Source organism: Chelmon rostratus, chromosome 16 (genome assembly GCF_017976325.1).
Source record: "Chelmon rostratus isolate fCheRos1 chromosome 16, fCheRos1.pri, whole genome shotgun sequence".
NCBI lineage: Eukaryota > Metazoa > Chordata > Actinopteri > Chaetodontiformes > Chaetodontidae > Chelmon > Chelmon rostratus.
This window is the reverse complement of record NC_055673.1, coordinates 7,722,551-7,741,912: the sequence shown is the minus strand read 5'-3', so window position 1 is coordinate 7,741,912 and position 19,362 is coordinate 7,722,551. Positions and strand designations below refer to the sequence as shown.

Here is a 19,362-nt window from a genome sequence, read left to right as displayed (position 1 = left end):
TACCAGTTTGCCGTTTCCTCCATGACGTGCTTATTTTTAGTTTTGTTTTTCGTTTGAAGTGTCAGGCTCAGGCACTATTTCAGTCTCATCAGGCAGTGATGCAGGCGCAGAAGCGACAGCGAGCAGTGAGTTGTGAGGTGTCACTGAAATAGGCCATTTGTCATCGTGCAATCTGCCCACTTGTTCTAAAAAACCACCAGGAGCTCGTTCTTGCGGAATGGGAGCCAAAGACCCTTTTTCATCACACCTGAAGGCTGCATCGGCTTCTGCCGCAGCTGCAGATTAAAAGGTCACGGCAACGTTTTTCAAAGGTGTTTTGCTTTTCCTGAGCGGCCTGAAGAGCGTGACAGTGAACTTGGAACATGGAGTAGAAAATCTGCAAGAGGCGCACATCAGCACATACGCAGATTAAGACACAATTAACGGTCTATAACGAAACACTTATAGCGACGTCGAACATGTCGGTGGCACGTGCTCCAGGCAACGATTCGTGTAAACTGCTTCGATACATAAAGGCTTAAATGGAGAAATCGTTGTTGGCTGAGATTAAAAAGATGACAGCCATATATCCGCCAAACAAAAAATTTCAGTCTGTTTGTTGGCAGGCCCAGCGAGCCCAGGAAAACAGCCAATTAGGGACTTATGTCAGGCCAGTGTCGGCGAGCAATTACAGCAGCTGTGACACAGTCCAGAATGATGGGAACAAGACAGTAACAGCACCAGCATCTGTGCCGTCATTTGATTTAACAGGAGCGAGAGCGTGAACGCTACGGTAGGTGGTCCTGTCCTCCTCCTCCTCCTCCTCCTCCTCCTCCTCCTCCGACTCCAACAAGACACGCTGTACAGAAACAAAGCAGGAGCTCAATGTGATTCAGGGAATAATTGCACTGAAAACTAACCGAGTCTCTCCGAGAAACGTCCTCCCCCACGACCTTAAATTCCACCCTCCTCTCAGAATTATTGAAAATGTCTCAGGCCCAGTTTTAAAGCTCAGCTCTCTGCACTTTCATTCATTATTCTGAGGACGCAGGAGTATTTGTTATACGTGCTGTCAGAGAGCACCGAACCCTGCACAGGTTTCTGCTGGATGACTCAAACTGAACATGTAGGAATTTATGCTTCTGACTTCATTACGAGTCGCACGCTGTCAGAAAGCCAAAAACAGTGGTGGAAAGAGCATTTACTCAAGTACTGGACTTCTCCAGCTTACGTTACTTTATACTTCATTACATCATTCGACAGATGTAGGTACTTTTCTCAGATCAAAAGTTCAATAAAAGGCATTTGATAAGCTTATAAATACAACAGATTGTTAAAGCCGCTGTTTGTGAGCACTTACAGAACAGCAGTTTGTAGTCGGGTCACATTTCAGATGTCTACGATGTGTTAGCAGCTCCACAAAGGAAAGATTTTCCCCTGAACTTCTCAGATGTTCCTATTTAAATTCTGTCTGTAGCTCAAAGAGGAAAACTTCGCCAATAATTCACAAAGAAAGTCAAAAATGAATGAGTGCAGTGCAGCAGAACTTTGTTTTTTATATTTTCCGGGCCCAGTCATCATCCCACGACCCTTCGGTTTTATCCTGTGACCCGCTGGAGGGAACCTGACCCTGGAAACCGCTGGCCTAGAGGTCCAAACTACACACTGTATGTAAAGTATTTACAGTAAAACGAGCTCCAACTGGACCAGCTGAAACAGTATAATGCCACTGACGCACTGATGCACCAGTATTAAATAACTAATAATGTAACATACATTAATATCAGTCAGAGGGACTATTTTACTGCAAAATTAGTACTTTTACTTTTGATATGTTAAGTACATTTGGCTGATAATACTTCTGCACTTCCACTTTAGTACAGTTTGGAAAGCAGGACTTTTATTGGTGACATTGTGTTTCTGGCCACCCATTGGGTGCCAAAAACTGCAATATGGACGGCCAGACGGTGACGTTGTTTCCACGTCCAGTAACGGTCCAGTCAGACCCAGACACCAGGAAATACTGATCATATTACTGCTTTGCCTTCTTATACAACACGTTATTAAGAATTTATTCATTTATGTGTATGTTCACTTTTAAAGGCACTGGTGCCCCGTTTAGTGTCATTTCTCAACGTGCAGGCAGGCAGATGGACAGTCTGGTCTCATTCCCAAGGAGGGGTGGCTGGAAGGGTCAAACACAGGACCCTGACCCAGCTGACCGGGGTTTATGTCCAGCGTGAAACGTGACCGTTAACTTCTTTTTAGCTTAAGTACGTTCTGTGAGTGAAGTAACGTAATGTACGTAACTGCAGTTATGTGACTTGATGTACAAACTAACATACTTATTTCAACCCAGGCCGTAGTCTAAACCTAACCAAGTAGCTTTGATTCGGTTTATTATCGTTCTCAGGAAGTTTTATTTTGAAAGTATAACCAGATGTTGCTAGCTGGATGTTGCATAGTTATTATTGCTAACTAATCGCGGAGCCATGTGCAAAACTGACGCTAAAGGGGAACTTAGTTTGAGGCGTATGGCCACTGACCACGTGACGGCCAGGTAACGTGATTTTGGATCTGACGTCTTGTGTTTGTTGGGTTGTTGTGTTTTCACAGTACTTGAGTAAACGATCAGAACACTTGTTCCACCAGTTTTTTTTCCCTGCGAGGTGGAAATAACGGCAGACAGAATTAATGAAAACAGCCTAAAAGTTTGTCTGCAGAATAACACTGACTCACAGGTTTAACGGGAGCAGACGGATCACAGCGCACTATTACAACGTAATATCACAAACAGGGCAGAGCTGCAGACCTGCTCCGTTCTGATCCCGGATCAGAAACGGAGGTCTTGAGACGCCCCGTTTAAAACCCAGAGAGAATATACATGAGCGAGCCGCGCTTTAAACAAAGCCGACTTGAGATGCGCAGCACGAAGCATTGCCTCCTCTCACTGCCTCTTTATTCCCCTCTCCTCGCCTCCACGCTCACTCCTTCCCCTCTCCTCCTCGCCCCGACTCCATTCACGACTGCTGTGCAACAACTCTGGAGGAGAAATGAATTATACATCCTCTGCTAAAAGCATCTAAACAATGGTACAAGCAGACTAAAGGAATAGCAGGATAGACGGATGACAAGATGATGAGAGGGGTTAAGGAAGTGGAGGACCACAGAGGGAGGACAGCTCCTTTTCTCTCCATCCTTTTAATGGAGGAAGGGTGGGCGGATAAAGGGGCTAGGAGATACAGAAATGCTTTTTTTTTAACGGCAACAGTTACTATAAATAGCAGCGCTCCATTCTTCCCTCCCTGACATGCGCCGTGCAAGCATCGAGAGGGAAGAGAGAAAGATGAGGGAGGATGTCTGCCTCCTTTCTCCCCCGACTTCTTTTCTCTCAATGAGATTCAGAGAAACAATGGGAGAGGAGGGGAGGGGATGAATGGAGCGAGCAGCGCCGTCCCTGCACAGCCCAATGCGCTCCCATGATTGAGACCAAGATTAGGACAGAACTGGATTAGTCTTACATCTCTGTCTCTCTTAATTACTGCACATGGAGGCATTACCAACAGGTCGTATCTGAAAAACACCACCAGACGAGTGTATGTGTCTGTGTGTGGTGGGGCATGTCATCATTATACACTGCTTCATCATTTTTAGACGATCTGAACCTAAACGTCTTTGTTGCCAAGGCTGCACCTTCACCTTAATCAGGACTTCCTGAGCTACGTCAGCTCTCACCCAGATAATAATGAATATGGAAGATTTTTCTTTTTTTATCCTGCCAGTTCAGTTTGAATCTACGTCATCTATATTAGCTAAACATGGTTTAGACCAATCAAGTTCTCTTTAGTCTGCTCTTCTTCTTCTTCTACATTTAATCACGAGAAAACAGTGAAACATGGCCGTCACACTTTCCCACGGTCCTGGCTGATGCCCTAAAATGTCTTCTTTTGTCCAATGAACAGTCCAAAACCCAAACAAATTCAGTTTACAATGATATAAATCAGGGAAAATCTGAAAATCCTCACACTGGAGAAGCTGCAACCAGTAAATGACACTAAAAGAAAGACTCAAACGATTAATCATTTGTCAGAATTGTTGCAGATTAATTTTCTGGTGATTGACTAATAATTAATTAACTGATCATTTCAGCTCTAGATAGTCGAGAATAAAGTAAACCACAGACAGTGATGAAGGAAGAAAAAAAAGGCTCTTGTCGTCCTTTTGTACTCTAGTCTTTGCTCTTTGGGTGAAATATAGGATAATTCTGTCTCTTTTATAAATGTAGTAAAAGCACAAGTACAAGCAAATCGCTGATTATTGGTTGAACATGAATCAGATTAAATGTTTATGCTGACATTCAGATATCATCTGCGGTTTAAGGTCTAACATGACTCCATTGGATTTTAAGACATTTTAAGGACCCTCAGACTTCCTGCTCATTACATCGGATGTGTTAACTCAGCTGCAGCCTGACATTTAAGTCCGCTCTGCGAGGTTTCAGTGAGTCAAATGACTGACCGGACTCTTTAACTTCACACTTGCAGATAGAAAATGCACGTTTCAAACTGGAGCAACGGAAGAAGCCAGACGGCGTTTTTCTGTACCGAGTCCAGAGGCTGTGTTTCACAGCCCAAGCTGGTTCAAAGCGAAACCAGCAGCGGGTCCATAATCAAAAGTGAAGTTTGCTCTGTGTGGGCGCTCAGGCTTATAGTGATCTCTTTCTCTTTGGCTGACTCTCAAAGTGGAGCAGAATGAATTGTTTGTGACTAGAATCAACTGCGTGACCCAGAAACAAAGCCTGGAGATAGAGGCCGGGGTAAGCCAGGCCAGGCGAGAGTGTACCAACTCTGCACTGCAGCTCCGAGATCTTTGTTCTTTTAGCTGCTTCCAGGACGTTCAGCAGAAAGGTGAAGCTAATCACAATCCGCAAATCGGCGTGTGCACAAGACAGGAAGGACGTGGGCGCGTTCATTCCCGAACCGACTGTGCCAGCAGATGCTCTTGGGAATTTGAAGAGGTTGTCTGGCACCAAAACCGGCAGGATCTCGGCTAAATGACATTTCAGTCATCCGCGCAGCTGCTACTCTTTTTATATGTTAACAGTGGCTTGGAGCTGAATCACAAATCAGTGCAACACTGAAATAACTAAGCAGTTCAGGAATAAATGTGTGGATTAGCACATATTTTTTCACAGAGCTGGTCGGCTTCCTCCATCTGTCATCTGCTCACACACACATGCACAAATCTGCATGCATCCACAATGATTTACATGCACTCGTACACAACCCTGCGTGTACAAAGATGCGCACACAAGCTGCAAAAATGCCTTCTTACAGTAACGCCGCACGCACTGCCGATTCTCACCCAGACTGATCTGAAAAGTGAGCAAGCGCAGCAGATCTGCACGGGGTGTCAACTGAGTCCATCCGCTGCTCTCCGAATTAGAAAAAAATGTGAGAAGAGTGTGTGAATGTGTGAGCTGAGTGCGCCCGAGGACCTCGGAAAGAGTATCTCCATCAGCGGGGGACAGAAGACACAGTCAGATCCTTGTTACACGCTTACAAAAGTACTAATTAGAATATCTTTGAAGGGTAGAGAGAGACGCACATCGCCTGCAGTACAGGATGTTTTTGGACAGGAGCCTGTAGGAAGAGCTCACTGCTCAGCGAGATTAAATTCAGGAGAAAGAGGAGATGCTTACAGAAGATCTTTCTTTCTTGATTAGCGTTTTTGCAAAGAACAAAAGTCGCTCACGGAGTCTCAGTTTGAGTCTAATGACTGATTCACTAAAGAGCAGTCTCTTTGGAGATGACCATTAGCGGCAGAACATCATTAAGGCTGGGCATCAGATCTCAGTATGTTTCGGTAGTGATCAAAATATGTGCATAGTGATGAGTTAAAAACTGTCTGCCCAAGTGCCAAAAGCTGGCATCAAATGTCTGTTTACATGTGTAATCATGTTTACTTCACTTTAACAAGATCATTTCTAATTTGAATGAAAAATGTTGCTGATTTGACGGGCAAAGACCCTTTAAGGCTGCTTGTGTTGAGAGAACATTTTGCTACAAGCCTGATTGGACACCATCAAAAACATAAACCAACCAAAACTTGCTAATCCTTTCTGACATAAATTCAACTGAAAACAGCACAAAGACAATATATTTAACGTTTGACCTCATCAGCTTCATTGATTTTTGTAAATATCTGCTTATTCTGAATTTGATGCAGCAACATGCTACAAACAAGTTGAGACAGGAGCAACAAAAGACTGGGAAAGTTGAGGAACGCTCCAGAAACACCTGTTTGGATCAGTCCACAGGTAAACAGGTTGATTGGTAACAGGTGATAGCATCATGATTGGGTATGAAAGGAGCATCCTGGAAAGGCTCAGCCGCTCACAAGCGACGATGGAGCGAGGTTCACCACTTTGTGAACACATGATTGGATAAAGGATGTTACTACATGAGCTCACTTCAGTAAACACAGTTTGTTAATGACTGCATTCTGCATTAACATCATTAGTAAGAACTTGATTTGTCGAGCAGATGCAGATCTCTTTGGTGCAGTTTAGTTCGTCATCACTGCATTAATGCTGGTCTCTTTATTTGCACCTAAAGCTGCCGTTTCCAACCTTCTTGGATTAAGGTGCTAATGAGCAGCTTCATTGGGGCAATACAGAGTTTATTGTGCTGCTCAGTAGCACCTCAGCAGCCAGTCGTTGAGGGAGAAATGTTCTCGCGTTCAAGGGGAGCTGCAGACTTAAAACAAGCTAACATTATGTTGAGCTCAGAGAGAAAGTTGATGTAAAATTTAAGTGGTTCCTCTTTCAAAACGTTGCAGCAATCTACATTTCACTCCACCAGAAAGGGCGTCGCTGCTCTCAGAGGAATGGGAGCACGTGGTTATGTAAGCCGGCTAGGTATCCCACCCCGAGCATCACATGGATTTAGGTGTTTCCTGTTGCTCGCGCTGTATGTGTGGCATCTGTCTTCCACCCTGACGGATCCGTTACTCATTAACAGAGCTGCCGTTTGAGGTGATCCCAGCTAACGTTCGCTGAGCGCAACGTTCAGTGGGTCAGCTCTGCCGTCGCTGGATTCAAAAGCACGCGTGTGAATTAATTTACTGCCGCTATGCGCTTACATTAGTGGGCTACGAGTCCAAACGGCCCTGAAAGAAACACACACAATCAGGCTTGAGCTGCTGGTAGCTTTGCTGCGTTTGCAAGCTCAGCAGGGTCGGTACGACAGGGGTTAAGTTCAAGACTGTTGCATAAGCGCAGGCTGGTAATACATGTAATGATGCATTACTAATAAAACATGACATGCGGAGGAATTGTTGTGGGTCCTTTTAGGCTTACTGGCTTTAGTGCATTCATCAGCATATACAAAGCCTCCACGAGGACCTCGCTGAACTGAGAGCAGCTCAGGAAAAGCTCCACAATTACAGGAGGACTAAAACACAATGAGGGCAGCATGCAATTGACATAAGCAACATGCAGGCAAGAGACGCCTCCTGGCATGGTTGTGTTTTCACTCCTACATGCTCATTAGTCAGCCTGTCTGTTCATACGTCAGCTGTAGAGACAATGAGGATTGACTGCATGACTAACTATCAAAGTGGAGTCATGTAACAAGTTATCCAGCCTGCCAGACTCTCTGTGGGGCTCTTAATTCACCCTGACATCCTATCAAAAGTTAACTGTGCTCAAACTTCACAGGCTGCCCTCTCCAACCCCGCGGCTAGATCAGCTATGATTGGTTGGTCCCGTGTCAAGCAGGCGCAGATGTGCTCAGCTTTGAACATCTCTCAGCTGCGGAGGGTGAGGGAGGGGCGAAAAATAAAAAGAGAGACGAGAGGGATGAAGCGAGAGAGGATGAAAAAAGTTGTAGGCCGAGCGAGAGAAAGTGAGAAGGGAAAAAGACAGACAAAATGAGTCGGAGAGACGGAGCCAGGAAGAGAAAGACGGAGTGAAATGACCCACTTTGCAGCACAAACACACGCGAGCTAAATATAACCGCGGTTCACTTTGGCTCGCCGTGAAGCATCTCAGGAATAAAGCTGTTAACGTGCGCCGCTTCAAAGGCAGACAGTAAAAGGATGACAAAAATAGATTGTTTTAATTTAGAGCCGAGTGACATCTATAAATATTTGATAAGAGACACAAACTTCCTCTATTTAAAGACCACAACAGGAACTGCTGCAGATGAAGTGGAAAGTTTAGTATTTCTCCATTTCTCTCGACAGTAAGGCAGTGTGTTTTGTGTCTTTTCAACCTTTTTCCTAATGCAACAACAACTGCAGACTTAGCGTCAATAAGTATCTTGCTGTCAGTAATGATGTACAGCAAAGGAATTACAGCAACATGCATGAAGGCACAGCACAAAATAAATGTTCATCCGGCGTCACAGTGGCAGCAAGTTCCTAATCTTCCTGCATCTTTCACCTCCGTTGCTTCTCCGCACAATCCACAGCCAGCTACACCCTCCCTGCTCTGCAGTGGCCCTCAGCCATTCTCACCTCTCAGCCACCAGATATCCACACCCACCTGCGCACCAGCATGCAACCCGCTCTAACACTCCTCCACACAGTCACGCTGAATCCAGCTGCCCGCCTCATCTTTGCAGGCTTCTGTCAGGCCTCCAAAGGTGCTGGACTCCGAGGGGGTGACATGTGATAAGATGGGTCTTCAGACCTCAACATTTATATTGTATAACAGATAGAAATGTTCCCTTTACAGGAGCTAACATGCTAATATGAGATCTATATTCAGATTATATAAGTCACGTCACAGGTGGATGAAAAGCCACTTTTCTCTGTGAAACTCACTACATCCACAAAGTTACAAACAAAAAATTAAAGAAGCATATGTCTTCAAAACTACATGCAGTTCATTATCATTTATTTTTTGTGCATTTTTTTGCTATGAACTATGGGTAATCTTCAAACTCTGGTGTACTCTGTGCCCTAAGAAGTCTGCAGAAAGTCCATGTGAGGCCCCCTGTGGACTGTTGATCAACCAAAAGGCACTCGTGGACTCCTCGGGAAAACTCGGGCAAATTCGGATCCAGCCTTTACGTAGCTGGTCCTTCCCCTGCCAGATCATCTATCGTGCTCCTCAGCTTTAGCAGCCCAGCTGTCGTCTCCCTGCCTGGTCTGACTTATCGTGACCTTTCACGTGTCTTTGTGGACTTTCTACCTGCCTGCTTTGCCCTTTTTGTTCTGGTTGCCTGTGCTGACCGTTGCTAAATCTTATTTTTGTGTCGACCATCAAAGGGTGAACTTTTTCGCCTCTGACTCATGCATTTCAGCCGGCTACGTCTTTCACTGAGCCATTACAAGTTCCTCAGTACCACAGATAATATACTCAATACATGAATAATATGAAGACACCCACCTTGTGCTTCAAACTGTTAATGCAAACACTACAACTGAGCTCTGAGCTCATTGCACCCCTTCGAACTGCTTTTCTTCAAATGACTGATTAAACTAGCAGTGTTGTAATTAGCTGCAACCTGCTGTCGCCACCCTTCAAAGCACACAATTACAATTAACCGTTTTTGCTCTTCACTTTTAAGTAATTCCAGACTGTGTCCGGCTGTTTTCAGACCACGTGCAGCACTGCTGTAAGTGGTGGCATCACTTGTTTGCATCTGATTTTGATACCAGATTGCTTCATCCTAACTTGACGTGGCACAATTTCCTACTTGAGAAGCACTACTGTTGTCTAAAATTAGATACTGCGCGTGTTCCACCTTAAAAGGGTCAAAAGAATAAGGTCTGCAGCACTGCTACACCACGCCACATAATCACCGTCTTCACCTGACACTGACTCCCTCCATCTGTGCCCACTCAGTGACACATAAACCATCTCAGATCTGCAGCTTCAATCAGTCAGCAGAGCCCAGAGAGCTTCATGGTCACCAGGGACCGGAGCTGACAAGCTGCCAAGGCCCTGCACTCGCCACGACAGGGTGCCAAATGATGCTGAATATTCACAAAAAGCACAATGGTCATCATTTTTGAGAGGTGCGAGTGCTTTATAACAGCGACATGACCGATATTTATCTCTTCCCCTCAGCTTAATCTGCCTGATGCTCCTACTTCACGAAGGTCAATAACTGTGTACAGTAGATTTTGTTCTGCCCTGTTTGGTGACACAGACAAGGACCCGCGCTGTCAGCCAGGTTAATGTTGCAGTGCATTAAAAAAAAGTCCCGAATAGAGGTCGGACGCTGCGGAGAATCTCCATAAAACAAAGGCGACACAAATCTGAACTCCTCTCGCCGTTTAGCCGCCGCTCATCTGCATATTCGTCTAAATGTAGAAAAACTGCACCTTTTCCCTCTTTCATCACTCCGCTTCAGTGTGTGCAAGTGTGTCAAGTGGCTTACGATTCAAGTTGATTGAGTCGTGCGTCCCGAGGCTACAGGTGACACTTTCACACAGGGAGAAATCTCAGTGCAGGTGTGATATGAATATGGAAATAACGACGGTTTCCATCATCTTTTCCGCTGGGCAGCACTCAGTATTCTGGGCTGTGGTTATGTAAGCGAACACTTTTTAAATCTTGAGAATATAGTTCTGCTCTAAATTACCAGATCAAGTACCACTTAGATAAAACTTAGATGGACTGGGCCTTCCTTGAGCTAGAAGACAGTAAGTTAGCCTAGCTTAGCTTAGCATACAGAGCTAAGCTAGCATGGCTCTGTCCAATTGTAGCAAAAATTCACCTAGCAGCCGCTCTGAATATCACATCACAAGTTATCTTGTTCAATCTTCCTCATGTCTCTGGTCTTTGTACTAAGCTAAGCTAACTGGCTGCTAGCTGTAGCTCTATGTTCAACAAACAGATGTGAGAGTGGTATCTTCTCAGCTATACCTCAGAAGTGAGTGAGGCTAGTTCTGAAAATGTCAAACTATTCCTTTAAGGGGCATTGCAGGCATAATATGTGACATAACAGCCCAAAACAATTCCATCATTGTTCAAACCCAGACAAATCAGTACCTTTATTCAAGGTAACAGTGTGTTTCATTTGGTTGCCATGGCGGCAATGGCGTCATATCCCCTTTAGCCCTTGTGGCTACAACTTCCAGGGAATCACCAGACGACACGTCAGAGAGTGAGGAGTGATGGAGCATGATTATCAGTTTTCTGTGGCAATGGAAGACAACAACTCCCATGATGCCACGCTACTTCATGATGTCATGAACTTTGATGTCTTCAAATGTCTCGCTTTGTCCGAGAAACAGTCTAAAACCAGAAGATGTTTAGTTTACACTAATAGAAGACATGGAAAACCAGCAAATACTCACATATGAAAAGCTAAAAGCAGATTTTTTTTTGCATTTTTGCATAAAAAAAATGATCATTTACTCAACTAACAGGCCTTTTTCACATTAAACCTTTTGTCATTGTACAGTCTGCTGTGAAAAGAGGCCTCTTGTTTCAGGTCTACTTCTTTGATACAGTACAATGCAACACAAGTAAACATATATAACAGAAGTGACAAAAGCTAACTGGTGCATTACGCTCAGCGATAGATTTACTGCCCTGTGGCTTTGCTTCGTTGCCCTGGCGTCAGCCTTCCTGGTATTTTGCAACCGGAACTGTACGAGTTCATTCCCACAAATTCTGCTTGAAAGCACGTCAGCTGCAGAGTCCGCTGGCTTTACCTTCTCTCGGACTGGCGGGCAGACACAGTGCGAGCTGGGCCAGCTGAGGCGCTCAGGCCTGACAGATCCGCCTGAAATGTAATGAGTAAACTCCTGACATTCGTTAGGCTGATTCCCTCTCAGGTATGAGGCAGGAGATGCAAGTAAGCCTTTGATGAGGATATAATATGTGAATGCTGACATTGCTGCTACCTTTTTCTATTTTTATTTTCTATTTTTATTTTCTGCTTAGCTCTCATTCTGAATTCCACGCAGCAGCACTTTAGCGTGGTGCATCAAAGATTGCTGTCGGTCCACCCAGGGGACGATTACACAACACTGCTCTCCTATGACATTTCCTACATCTTCTCTCATCTTAATCCCATTTCCTGCTGAGTAAGGTCGGGACGGCGCTTCTTCACCGGAGCAACTCCTGATTAACTTGACTAAAGATGTAATCCTATTCCACCGGTTCAAATAAACATGTCTATTCTACTAATTCTATTCCTGGGCCAGATCCCGGGGATGGATTTGAAATGGGTTTTTTTGAATGGGTGCACAGGCAGGCAGAGCAGGGCAGGACATATGAAGGAGGCTCGATGCACAGCGGCAAGAGAGGGGGAGTGAAATAAACAAGCTCAGGCGCAGGGGTGAACACTGCTGTGGCTGGACACGTGCACAGCTCTTTCCATTAAACCTGTTTCTGTTTGCCTGTATGAAACCTGGCTCTTCATTATTGACCTGAAGTCATGTAGCCTTATCATAGCCGATCTAATAAGACATAAACGAGAAAGAGGTTTTCCCCGTTCGTTCAAAAAACAATTCCGTAAACATGAGCTTTGTGCAGTCAAACAAGCGTGACGTTATTTCAAGACATCATAGTGGGAGATTGCGACGTCTCCCATTGTGCTGTGGACTTGAGGCAGAATGACCTAAAGCTTCATCACCAGGAGTCTTTGTCATGTTTATGTGGAGGGCAACTGCTGTGCATCTTTACTGTAGTTCTGTTTAAGTTTTGTTGTGTTTTCCAAGCATACGTACACCGCAGATTCCAAAAAAGTTGGGATGCTGTGTAAAATGTTAACAAAAATGTAATGCAAATCAGATGCAACCATTTGCAGATCCTTTCCAACCTATTCTCAACTAAAAACAGCCCCCAAACAATGTATTTTATGTTTTTCCTCATCAGCTTCATTGATTTTTGTAAATATCTGCTTATTCTGAATCTGATGCAGCAACACGTTTCAAACAAGTTGGGACAGGAGCAACAAAAGACTGGGAAAGACGTGGAACGCTCCAAAAACACCTGTAAACAGGTAAACAGGTTGCTTGGTAAGGTGATAGTATCATGACAACACCAAGAACACACAGACCTCTTAAGATCATCCAAGACGGACTGACACAAAATGGACTGCTGTGGTCTGACGAGTCCACATTTCAAACTATTTTTGAAAACCGAAGACGTCGTCTTGTCTCCAGGCTAAAGAGGAAAAGGACTGTTCAGATTTTTACCAGCACAAAGTTCAAAAGCCCGCATCTGTGATGGTGTGGGTGTGTGTTATTGCCCACGGCACGGCTCACTCGAACATCTGTGGAGGCAACATTAATGCTGTGAGGTACGTACAGGTACTGGAGCAACATATGCTGCCATCCAGACGACGACTTTTTCAAGGACAGCCATGCTTATTCCAGCAAGACGATGCCAAGCCACGCTCTGCACATGTTACAACAGCGTGGCTTCGAAGTCAGAGACTTCAGGTACTAGACTGGCCTGCCTGCAGCCCAGACCTGTCCCCCATTCAAAATGTGAAGTGCAGAATCTGGCAACGGAGACCCCAGACTGTCGAGCAACTGAGCTCGTACACCAAGCAAGAACGAGGAAGAACTTCACCAATTAGTGTTGTCTGTTCCCGAAGACTTCGTGAGTGTTGCTAAAAGAAAAGGTGATGTAACACAGTGGTAAACAGGCCCGACCCAACATTTATGGAAAGTGTTGCAGGCTTCAAACTCAGAATGAGTGTATTTACAAAATGTTTCACTTTGAACATTAAATGTCTTTTTACTGAATTCAACTGAATGCAGGTCGAAAAGGATTTGCGAATGATTGCATTCAGTTGTATTCATGTTCTACACAGCGTCCTGACATTTTTGGATTTACTCTCTGATGATGTAATCTGTCTCAAGACGGCATCAGACTTCCTGTCGGACATGATGTAACTATCCCCGAGACTCTTGTCTTGTCAGGTAGAAGAGTTGAGTCAGAGAAAGCCAAACGTTTCACGACACACAGGGCAGCATCTTCCTCACGCGCTTGTTTTCCAGGTTTTCATTTTTACAAGCACAAAAAAGATGCAGATATACAGATTATATACAGAACCCAATTAAATCGTTCCCCGGAGTTTAAATCAAACCGCTTGCCAGCTTGAAGTATTATCAGTGAGTTTTTTGCTGTCTTGCACAGACTGAATTGGCCAAACATGGCGAAAAGAAAGCGCCTTCAAAGTAATGCTCAAATGGGGGGAAGCACTCTCCAAAGTGCTGGTTTCTCAAAAGAGCTTATTGTCTTCTCATGTGTTATAAATGATTAAATACTTGACCTATATTCTCCGTCTTAGAGGGGTTGGCGGAGCACTGGAACAGAAAACAGTGACACTGCAGAGTTGTTGTGATTTCTCTCAAACGTCACATCTTAAATAAAGAGCGATGGTGCTGCAGTGGGCTTTGTCCTGTCCACCGGGGCGCCGCAGAGAAACAAACAACGGCAGTTTTAATTAGATCCACGACTTCTGAGCAAACTGTGGCAAATGTAGGAATGGAGATCGGTTTGCACTGAAGTAATCAGTGAGCATCATCTTAGAGGGACGGGGACAGAAACACAACACAGATACAATACTAAACATGCATCTGTATACAAGCCAGTTTAATAGAACTGCATTACAGTTACTTTCACAGATTCATTTACAATTAAGCTTTTGTTTCTTATATGATGAATAAATTGATCATGTGATGTGTAAAATCATTACTTTTGGGGGGTTGTCATAAACCCCTCAGGTATTTAATTTCAAATGTAAATCTGTCATTTAACCAAACAATGTGATTTTACTTGATGAAAACACTGTTCAATTGTCCGGTCACTCAATACTTTCCTCCCAAAGAACGACTCTTCAAATCAAGTCAAAACATCAATATTACAAATTCAGATGAAGAAATATTCAGATATTTTACGCAAGTAAAAGTGTCAGTACAACAAAGTAAAAATACTCAGCAAACTTACTACTTTAAGTATCAAAAGTAAAAATCATTCATTTTGCTGAGCAATGGTCCCTGTGACTTAAACATTACTGAATATTACACGATCAGGTGGTTAATACTGATGCCTTACAGTGGCTCCAGAGTCAGGGCTGACCCCCTGTCTCCTCAAAGGTGTCACGAGATGGATGTGAGGCGATTCATGGTGCAGGAAAGAACATCGTTTTGCAGGGAAGTCCGATAGACTTATGTATACAGGTTCGGGTGGTGGGATGGGTCAAGCACAGGACCCTCACCCAGAAGACCGGGCTTTGTGTCTGGTGTAAAACCGTAAGCAGAGGCTGATTTCTTTTGTAGTAGCTTAACGTTCGTAACTAACATTGTTATTTTAGGCCAAATTGTGATCTCTTCCGAAACCTAACCAGTACTTTTAGCTAAGGCTAGCTAGTCACAGGAGAACAGCAGAGAGAGCGCAGCCAGAATGGCTGACAGAAGCCACGTTCATGCCGATGATGTTAGCGGTTTTCTTACATGTGCATGAGACATGAGGTCGCTGGAGGGAGGCCTGAGGGGATTTATTTGGTTGGATACTTTAAAAGTCTGGCTGCCTTCCCTAACATCATCTACCCAAGCTTTAAGTACAGTACATGAGTAAATGTACCTTTAGCCGAACACTGAATCCTATAATTGTGCTTTTCTCTGCGAGGCAGAGCGCTATCATCACCTCACAGAGAGAGTTAGAGGCCGTTTCAGCCACAGTGCAGCGCTCTATAGGAATCTATAATCTGACCTGGAGTGTTTTTGAAGTGCAGGATTTCTCCCTAATTTTGTCAGACATATTAGTTATAGCAGCTTCAGTGCGTCATCATTCATCTCTCTCAGTGACACAAGTCAGTGGATCAGGACTGGACGCACCGAGCCGTCCTGCAGCTGCTCGAACCGCTCATGTCCCAATTGATCCTGACGCTGCGTTTCACGGTTGCCGTTTGCTTTGCTGCTGCAATGACAAAAGCAACAAAAAAGCTTCACACACACACTACGCATTACGCTATCTATCTCTGGTATCTCACAGTAATGCTTGTGAGAGGTGATCATTTTGCAAGATATGAAAATGACTATGCAAAAAAAAAGTGCTCGATGAGAACGATAAAGGGGTGTCATAATTTTTGGATTTCACAGTTGTGGAGAGGATAAAGTATGTTTCTCCATAACTATTATATCTAACAAAGAGACGCTGTTAAAATATTCATCTATGTTAGCCTGGATAAGAAAAGACAAGAAAGGGATGAAGAAATGCATAAAACTGGATAAAGCATTGAGCTCCGGAACAAAGTGGCAGCTTCAGCACCAGCCTCCCTCTTTACTGCTTTGAAAGAGGAATCTCAAGAGACGCATGAATGAAACTGTACAGGGGGATGTGCTGCAAGGATGGCGCCGTTATAGCTGCGGCGGCGCTTGCTGTATATCACTAAAGACGCATCGTACATGCAGCTTTGAAGCAGGCGGCGATAGCTTTACACCTGTGGGTCAGCGCCAAGAAGAAGCTGCAGCATCAGAGCAGGAAGGGCACAACTTGTACAAGATGTTTCTTGATCTTAGAAGGCACAAATGGAGGAGATGCTGTTAAAGCGGATCCCAGAAAGCTCCAGGCGAAGCTTTAAGGTGGACTTTGAGTGGAATATTTCTTATTTAACTTTCCTGTGAGTTCTAGCCTGGTGAGAGGAGAACGACTGCTGCGATCAAAGAGTTCAGAGCCTCTATCCAGAGTACAAACGTTGCACTAAAGTCTGTAAAATATCAGGAGAGGGGAAACAGGAGATTGCTGTTTCACATGTGTCTATTTTTGGGTCCTTGACATGGGAAAATAGAAGAAGTGGTGCTGCAGAACAACAGCAGCGCTCTGCATGCAGCTCTTCCTGTCATTTAATCTGTGCAGCCAATGACGCCGCATATAAACACTGACTTGCAAACACAACATGATGCATTTAAAGTCCACTTTCATGAATCTAGAAGGAATACAGCCCTGTAATGGATGTCAGAGATGAATAACCTGATTGGTTAGGTATGCAGGAGCGCCAGCGGTTCATACCAATCATACCTGCATGGGCAAACACGCACTGGACGGCACTGGGAAAGCCCTGGGAGGGAGAGAGCCAGTCCAACTGCATGCATGTGACTCCCCCCCTCCTCCCTCCCCTCCAACATACCTCTCATCGGATTCTGGATCCACAAGATGCCTCCGATGAGGTGAGGAGATTGGCCGAGCATCCCGCCTCCCTGACTGCCACTTTCTCTCACCTCCACTGTCCGGAGCACCTCCACTGACTGCTCAGTGACAATCAAGCCGGTGACTTCACCCGCTCCACATGTCACACCACCTGCTGCCGGATGAGCAGCCTCCACCGGACCCGTTCTTGTGGAGCAGGCTGAGCGCACGCACGGCGCTCTGTTGCGCCACAACACAAACACAGAACAAGCCGGTGGATGTTGTCTAAAAGGCTAAATTAATTTCTCAGAAAAAGGGTCCCTGCTGGACGAGCTCAGCACCGCGGGGCTCCGGGATCCTCCTGGGAGCTCAGTGCGCGGCGCACCGGGGATGATTATGCAAAAGCACTGGACGCTCCTCGGTCGCAGACCTGTTAACCAGCGCCGTCTCCAATCGCAGCGCGCGCGCACACACACGCACACACACAAAGCAGCAACATACAGAAAGAGGCTGCGCGTTAACACGAGTCTTTATGGTGTGTGAGCATGTACCAGGACACTGGTAATAACAGGAGATGACCAGGACAGTGCACGTAATGCGGAGAGAGCAAGAGGCTGCAACATCACCCAATCACAGGCTTTCACAGCTGACCCGACCGCGTCTGGGTTGATCTATTCACACCACACAGCTCCCATCATCCCGGTTAACTACAACTACACTGTCTGGTTTCTTTAAAAGGACACAAAAACGGAAACGGCACCGCGGGCAGGAGCGCGTCAAGCGCCTTACCTTCGACAGCCATCGTGCTACTCCACAGATCTGGGCATCACTCGCAAGGGAGCAGGCGAAATGTAAAAGTCAACGCTCCCTCATTGTACCTTGTTTGGCGTGTTATCATCACTTTGCTGCGGGCGAGCCGGAGCGCACAGCTGCTGCCGCGCCCCAAAGCATCCTGGGAAGTGTAGGCTCAGCGCTTTCTGGAAAATGAGGGAAGGGCAACTTTCATCCGTTTTTGCAGAGAAGGCATTTTGAAGGCACCACTCTTTCTCTCTTCTGTCCATACCACATGCTCTCCCTGTGTGTGTGTGTGTGTGTGTGTGTGGTGCCCTAATGAAAAATCACAATACTGAAGTCCATAAATGTTCCCACAGGTAAGGAAAGGTATGACAATTTGGCTTATACTGCACTTTCCACTGCAATTAAAGCCAGAAATGTGAAACGTAATAAATAAATGACCATAAATAAATGAAAATACAACAAAACTACAACAGGGAACAGGAAACAGGGTCAAAGCACCCTTGCCAGATCTGGATCATATTCTAGGTCAAGTTACAAAACCACCGCATGTAGGAATAGTTCTCAGTTTTTTGTAACATACACTTTTTGGCCAACATTGGTATGAAGCTGGTACCTGCAGCTAATTAGCTTAGCTTAGCACAAAGACTGGAAACAGGGGGAAACAGCTAGCCTGGCTGTGTTTGAAGAAAACAAAACTCACCTATCAGCACTTCAAAAGCTCCCGTGTTAAGACGGCACAGCCTGTAAAAACAACAGGTTGTGGTATGACATGGATTACATGCGGGACTATTTTCTAGGCCGGGTGCAGGGACTTCCTGGATTACTTGTTACCACGAGGTTGCTGGGCAACCAGCAGAGTCTCCAGGGAACAAACAGAGTGATTGCAATCTTTTTGTCCAACACCCTGCAAGAAACCAAACAAAATATTCCTTTAACATACATACATGACAAGTGGTGTACAGAGGAATTTAATACAAAACAAACAGGATCGTCGAGGAGTTTTCCCCAGAGAGCTGGACCCAAGCAACCAAACCCGTCACACCAGCTCTGGGTCATAGCCTGGGTACAGTTACCCTAACCCCCGCTTGGTTGGATCAGTGGATGAAGGAGACATCAGGCTTTCAGTAAGTTAAAGCTGCTGCATCATGCAGGCCAGCGGTCCTCAAACTTCTCCCTTCTATTTTATTCCATTAAAAAATGTGTGCATGTTTGCAGGTATGATCATCACACTGTACTATTCTGTGAAATTATGTGTTTGTGCATTGTGTTGTGCTTTAAAGATTTATTTATTTAACCTTTATTTACACAGGGCTGGCTGAGCACACACGCCCTCTTAATAGTGAAATTACACATCAACACATGCATCAGTCAGACAATTTAGATTAAAGTCACCCAAAACTACGAGCAGAGGGATAAACTGAAGGGAGTCTATGAATTCCCATTGTGTCATTTATCCCTGGAGTTGTCTTAGGAGG

At 45.0% G+C, this 19,362-nt stretch overlaps 1 protein-coding gene across 2 annotated transcripts in view; it reads right to left on the bottom strand.

The window, feature by feature from the left end:
* samd12 (sterile alpha motif domain containing 12) overlaps positions 1-18,008 on the bottom strand; it is a 104,301-nt gene extending 86,293 nt beyond the window's left edge. Inside the window, exon 1 of one of the 2 annotated variants that reach the window (XM_041955323.1) lies at positions 17,879-18,008. In XM_041955323.1, coding sequence (XP_041811257.1) covers positions 17,879-17,891 — 13 coding nt within the window. In that variant the 5' untranslated portion in view covers positions 17,892-18,008. Of the gene's footprint in view, positions 1-17,090; positions 17,381-17,878 lie in introns of those variants that run through there. The other variant, XM_041955322.1, reaches the window with a different exon arrangement.
* Between the last annotated feature and the right edge of the window lie 1,354 nt (positions 18,009-19,362).